This window comes from Sorex araneus, chromosome 1, assembly GCF_027595985.1.
Source record: "Sorex araneus isolate mSorAra2 chromosome 1, mSorAra2.pri, whole genome shotgun sequence".
Lineage (NCBI taxonomy): Eukaryota > Metazoa > Chordata > Mammalia > Eulipotyphla > Soricidae > Sorex > Sorex araneus.
In genome coordinates, this window is record NC_073302.1 from 428,700,433 (window position 1) to 428,706,618 (window position 6,186).

Here is a 6,186-nt window from a genome sequence, read left to right on the forward strand (position 1 = left end):
CTCTGCCCAGCGACTGGCTTGGATTGGTCTCTGCCTCTCCTGCGGTGCCCGTGGATTCCCTGTTAGCTTCATCAGGGCCATTTAGGCATCGTCTTTGGCCTTTCCCTTCCAGTAGGCTTTGTGAGCGGGCCTTGCCCTTCCTCCCCCTCTTCCCGGACCATAAAGGGGGGCTGTGCAGGGCGGTTGCGAGGGGGGCGGGGGGGGACGTGGGCGGAGGGGAGCAGGGTCTGTGGAGAACTCGAATAATGACTGTGGTGACCTTCGAGTCCAGCCCAGGCTGCGCGCTCTCCACACGCACAATGCTGGCCACCTGAGGGGAGAGAAAAGGGGATGGGGCTGAATTCCTTGGCCGACAATACCCTGTCCTTTGTGGTCCTCCCCACTGCCTTGCCCCTGCCCCCCCCCCCCTTGCCAGGGGAGTGAGTCCCTCTCTGACTGGGCAGCTGGGACACAGAAGAGAGGCCTCGGGGCTAACCACTGAACCTTCCGTTGGGCAGACTTGGCCGAACCGCCCACGTTGTCTCGTGTCATACCCCTTCCCCGGGCCTGAGAGGTAGGGAGGAGAGGAATGGCAGCCTCCTTTGTTGAGGACACTGAGGTGTTGATGGAGGTGGCCCCGTGGCTCCCAGTCTTTGAGACAGGAAGCGAGCTTGGTGGCCTCAGGCCCTCAGGTGCCAGGAGACCCCCCCGAGCAAGTGTGAGTGGCGAGGGAGGGAGAAGGAGAGCCTTGAGGAGCAGGGTGAGAGGAGCCTCCTGACATCACCTCCTCCCGCTTCTCTCCTCAGAGGGCAAAACAACCTTCAGGCACCAAAGCAAGCCAAGAGCCTTGTTCTCTTCTGTTCCTCTCTGCTTTCCCCTTTCGGAAGGTTTGCCTAGAGGTGGGGAGGGCCCCACCGCCACCCCCCCCACCCCCGCTCTCCTCAGGTCTGGTGTGTGGCCCTCACACTCAGGGTCTCCCCAGAGAAAACCTAACGCCTGTTCTCAGCCCCGCCCCGGCGTGCCCACCTCTAGGTGCTGCGCTGTCCTGAGGCCTGGGCCATGCCCGGGGGCGCGGGGCGGCCCTGAGACTCACCTGGACAGGAAGCATGTGGGGTGCCCCTGGACCAGCTCCCAGGCCCAGCCGGACGCTCCTGGTCTGCAGCTTGATCCTGGCAGCTGCTTGGGGACAAATGAATTTCACGGGGTGAGTGGCTGCAGCCCAGAGGGGCGGGAGGACCCTGGGAGTTTGCCCCAGTTTGAAGGGGGCATCAAAAAGGGAGATGGTTCTGGCTGTCCTGCAGGGGTCTGAGCCAGACGGAGGGAGTCCGGGCCCCGGCTTCTCCTGAATCCACTCTCCCCTCAGCTGTCAGCTCCGTGTCCCCCCAGCCCTGCCCCCTGTCCAGCACTCTTCCGCTGGCCCCTGGGCAGCTGTCAGTCCCTTGCAGTCACGTATCGTATTTTGTGTGGATCCTCTGGCTGGCGTGGGGAAGAGATCGAGAGCTTTCCTTACATTTCTGAAGAAAGGGCCAGAGAGATGGTGACGGGGGTTAAGGCACTTGCCATGCATGCAGCTGACCCCAGTTCAATCCCCAGTACCTCATGTGGGTCCCCTGAGCAGAGAGCCAGGAGTAAACCTGGAGCAAAGACAGAGGTGACCCCCACAATTTTTTCTTTTTTTTTTATTTTTGGGTCACACCCGGCAATGCTCAGGGGTTACTCCTGGCTTTGCATTCAGGAATTACCCCTGGCGGTGCTTGGGGGACGTTATGGGATGCTGGGAATCGAACCTGGGCCAGCCGCGTGCAAGGCAAATGCTCTACCTGATGTGCTATTGCTCCAGCCCGCCCCGCCCCCCCAACAATTTTTTCTTAAAAAAATTTTTTTTGTTAGTAGTCCCAGTAGAACTGTGTTGTGGTCATAGCTGACAGGGTGAGGGCCTCCCTTAAACGCTGGTGTATCTGCCGCTTGGCCCCCTGAAGACCCCCGCGTGGCTCCCCACTCTCTCCTTAAGGGGGGCACCTTCACAGGCTCTGCACTTTTTCTCTCCCACCTCCCTTCCTTTTGTTCCCCGAACTTCCCACCCCCAGACTCCCCGTCCTCCTTGTCCTGGCAGCACGGGCAGGCTTTAGGGGGGCTGTGGGTGGTCTGCCCTGGCTGCAGGACTGTCTCCCTCCCTTCCCACCTGGCCCCCCACCTAATGCCCTTTCCCCGCTACTCCCCACTCCTCCTCCGTCCTCCCCTCTCTTTGTCCTCCCCTCTCCTTGTCCTCTCCTTGTCCTCTCCTTGTCCTCTCCTCTCCTCCCCTCTCCTCTCCTCTCCTCTCCTCTCCTCCCCTCCCCTCCCCTCCCCTCCCCTCCCCTCCCCTCCCCTCCCCTCCCCTCCCCTCCCCTCCCCTCCCCTCCCCTCTCCTCTCCTCTCCTCTCCTCTCCTCTCCTCTCCTCTCCTCTCCTCTCCTCTCCTCTCCTCTCCTCTCCTCCCCTCCCCTCTCCTCCCCTCTCCTCTCCTCCCCTCCCCTCCCCTCCCCTCCCCTCCCCTCCCCTCCCCTCCCCTCCCCTCCTCCCCTCCCCTCCCCTCCCCTCTCCTCTCCTCTCCTCTCCTCTCCTCCCTCTCCTCTCCTCTCTCTCCTCTCCTCTCCTCTCCTCTCCTCTCCTCTCCTCTCCTCTCCTCTCCTCTCCTCTCCTCTCCTGCTCCTCCCTTCTCCCCCCTCTGCTCCTCCCCCTCTCCCCTCTTCTCCCCGCTCCCTTCATCCTCTTCTCCTCCTTCCCTCTCCTCCACCTCTCCATTTCCCCTCCTTCCCCTCTCCCCCTCCTCCCAGCTGCAGCCCATCCTTCCTGGAGTCCTCCCTGCAGCTCCTCAGTGCTCCCCATCTTATTATTTTTTTTCTTCAGAGACCAGGTTCTTCGAGTCCTGGCTAAAAATGAGAAGCAGCTCTCACTTCTCAGGGACCTGGAGGGCCTAAAGAACCAGAAGGTGAGGACTCCTCAGTACAAAGGGGGACACGCCCCCTCCCCAATGGCCTGCCCACCCCCCAGCCTGCAGAGCTCTCTGCCAGAGTCCACAGCCCTGTGGAAAGATCCAGCGTGGGTCCCCTTGCCCAGAAGTTTGGGGGACCCTTCTTGGCTTTCCCCTTTAGCCCTCAGTTGGGGAGGGGGCGAGAAGGGCCTAGAGCCACATCGGGGGAAGCTTCAGTACCTGAACTGGACCCATGTGACCCCCGAGTCCGAGGCTGAGCTTGGAAGGCGTCCCTGCCTCCTGCACCCATCTTCCTGAGGACATTTGTCTTCTGCGGCTGTCCCAGGATAGAAAATGCTTTCTTTCCTTTCCTTTTCTTTTCTTTCCTTTTCTTTTCTTTTCTTTTCTTTTCTTTTCTTTTCTTTTCTTTTCTTTTCTTTTCTTTTTTCGGGTCACAGCTGGTGATGCACAGGGCTTTCTCCTGGCTCAGGTACTCAGGAATTACTCCTGGTGGTGCTCAGAGGACCATATGGGGTGCTGGGGATCGAACCCGGGTCGGCCGCATGCAAGGCAAACGCCCTACCTGCTGTGCTATCGCTCCAAATGCTTTCTTGACCAGCATCATGGGAGGATTTTTTTTTTTTTTGGTTTTTGGGTCACACCCGGCGATGCACAGAGGTTACTCCTGGCTCTGCACTCAGGAATTACTCCTGGCAGTGCTCAGGGGACCATATGGGATGCTGGGATTTGAACCCGGGTCGGCCGCGTGCAAGGCAAACGCCCCACCCGCTATGCTATCACTCCAGCCCCTCATGGGAGGATTTTGAGGGAGGACTGTTGAGGCCAGCAGAGCTTTCTGGATGTGACTCCCCTCAAGTCCCTGCGTGCACCCCACAGCCTGTCCTTGCACAAGGGTCCCCGTCGGCTGGGACTCTGAATGGCCTCGCCATCGTCCTGTTGACGGAACAGTAGACCCTAACTTTAGGACGTCAGGGGGCTCTGGATTAGGGGTTGGGGCGCGGGGAGGCTCCCCCTCCTGGCCGAGGCTCTCATCCATGTCAGTACCCCAGAGAGGGTTTGGGGCTCTGTGGAGCCTGGTGATATGGCCAGGTGTGAGTGAGGCTCAGAGAAGGTGCTGGAAGCAGGTCAGATGTGGGGACAGGGGGTGGAGGTGTGTGTGTGGGGGGCTGGTTGGTCCTGCCTAAGGTTTCATTATGGACCTGGGGCCCTCAGACCTGTCTGCAAGTCCCTGGCTGTCCAGGGTCCCGTCCCTGTCCTTCCCGGGAGGAAACGGGCTCTTTGTTCTTTCCCTGCTGACCAGGTGGACTTTTGGCGCAGCCCGGCCAGGCCCAGTCTCCCCGTGGACATGCGCGTCCCTTTCTCGGAACTGGAAGACATCAAAGCTTACCTGGATGCCCACGGCCTCACTTACAGCATCATGATCAAGGATATCCAGGTGAGGGCCGGGTCAGTGCAGGGGGCTGCCTGGGGTGGCTGGGCACAAGGCCTCCCCAGAGCCCTGGGAGAGACAGGGGGATAGTGCTCCCTCTTGGTTTTTGTGTTTCTTCTCTCAGGGCCTGCGGGAGCGGGGGGGGGGGGGGGGGCGGAGGGGGGCGGGGGGGGGCAAGACTCAGGGCTTCGGCATCCAAGTCCTGCACTTGACCTCAGCCACCCCCGGAGCCCCTAACCTTTGCCAGGTCCTATGGGGACACAGCTCTGCACACTTCCCTTTCCTTGCCTTATGGGTCCCTCCAGCCTCTGTCGGTTCTCAGCCATGGGACCCTGGGACGGGGCGTGGGGCTGGGGCAATGCGGACCCCTCCCTGCGAAGGGGCTCACAGAGTTGAGAGGCCCCCGCCCCCATGTGAACGAGGCCGGCTTGGTTTCCCTCTGTCACTTCCACGGGGTTCACAGGATTCACCCCCAGGAATGGCAGGACAATCTTTCCTCCCCATTTTCCGCATTCCTCCCCCTACCTCCTCATTCTGGCCCTGCCCATTGTATTTTGGTGGGGTGCAGTTTGCACCCCACCCGGCAGTGCTCAGCGGTTACTCCTGTTACTCTGTGCTCAGGGAATCACTCCTGGCAGGGCTTGGGGGTACTCTCTGTGGATGCCGGGGCTCAAACCTGGGTCAGCCATACGCAAGGCCAGTGCCCTCCCCGCCGTGCCATCTCTCTGCCTCTTCGCTGTGCCCGTACTCTGCCTTCTGCTCCGGGTCCTTTCTGAAGCTGCCCATCTGGGGCTCTCTCCGCGGCTTGGGTCTTTCCGGCTGCATGCCCGGGCACCTGTGCAAGCATCTCCCCGCAGACTTCCCCCCCACCGGCTGCGGCTAATCTCCTGGGAGGGCCGAGTGTGGGAACCCGCAGGCTCCGAGCACGTAGCACACACTTGACACCGCATGCCAGGGGATCAGCGCATTAGACCCACATTCCTTTCCCAGGAGCTGCATTGCTGGCCCTGGGGCCGTTCAAAGACCTTCCCTCCCGCCTCAGGCACATCTGTTCCCACTCCTCCAGCCAGGGTGGGCTCTTTCTCTAATTAAATCCCCCACAAACAAAACGGGGTGGGGGACGCCTAGGGACAAGAGAGTCCCCCAGCCCCCATCAATAGGCCAGACAGGCCCTTCTCCGGAATAGCCCCCTGCCCCCTGCCTTTGGGAGTCTGATCAGCCCAGAAGCTCCCTTGCCCTCGGCACCTCCAACTCCCTAGAGACTCCCCCCCGCTAGGGAGCCGCTTCTCCCTCTGCCTGGGTGCAATAAGGAACAAGGCGCACAGACACTGGGTCCTAAACCAGACAGGCAGGGTTCCCACCAGCTGCCCCTGCTCTGAGCACCCCTGGCCGGCTCATTCCCTTCGGGCATAGAGGAAGCTGGGGGGCCCCGGACGGGCTGCCCCGGGGAGCCAGCTGGGGGTGGTGAGGGCTGTGTTCAGAGGCGCCCAAGGAGCCGAAGGGCTTGCTGGTAACAGCAGCCACAGACATGCTCCCCCACCACCCCTCAAGTTTCCTACTTTCTGGACCTTCCTTGCGTGGCACTGGGCAAGGAGTCCTCTGACCCCCCATAACGGTGCCAAGTGAAGGATGGCACTGGCAGGTGTGAGAAAGCTTGCCCACAGAGCGCTAGTTGATTTCACTGTATCACTGTCGCTGTCATCCCATTGTTCATCGATTTGCTCAAGCAGGCGCCAGTAACGTCTCCATTTGTCCTACCCCTGAGATTTTAGCAGCCTCTCTTTACTCGTCCTGGTGGAGCTCAT

General features: G+C 60.9%; 1 protein-coding gene across 1 annotated transcript in view; it reads left to right on the forward strand.

The window, feature by feature from the left end:
- The first annotated feature begins 1,085 nt into the window (after positions 1 to 1,085).
- Positions 1,086 to 6,186, forward strand: part of CPA5 (carboxypeptidase A5) — a 25,945-nt gene continuing 20,844 nt past the window's right edge. The window contains exons 1-3 of the mRNA XM_055129271.1: positions 1,086 to 1,183; positions 2,868 to 2,949; positions 4,253 to 4,387. Coding sequence (XP_054985246.1) covers positions 1,086 to 1,183; positions 2,868 to 2,949; positions 4,253 to 4,387 — 315 coding nt within the window. The remainder of the gene's footprint in view (positions 1,184 to 2,867; positions 2,950 to 4,252; positions 4,388 to 6,186) is intronic.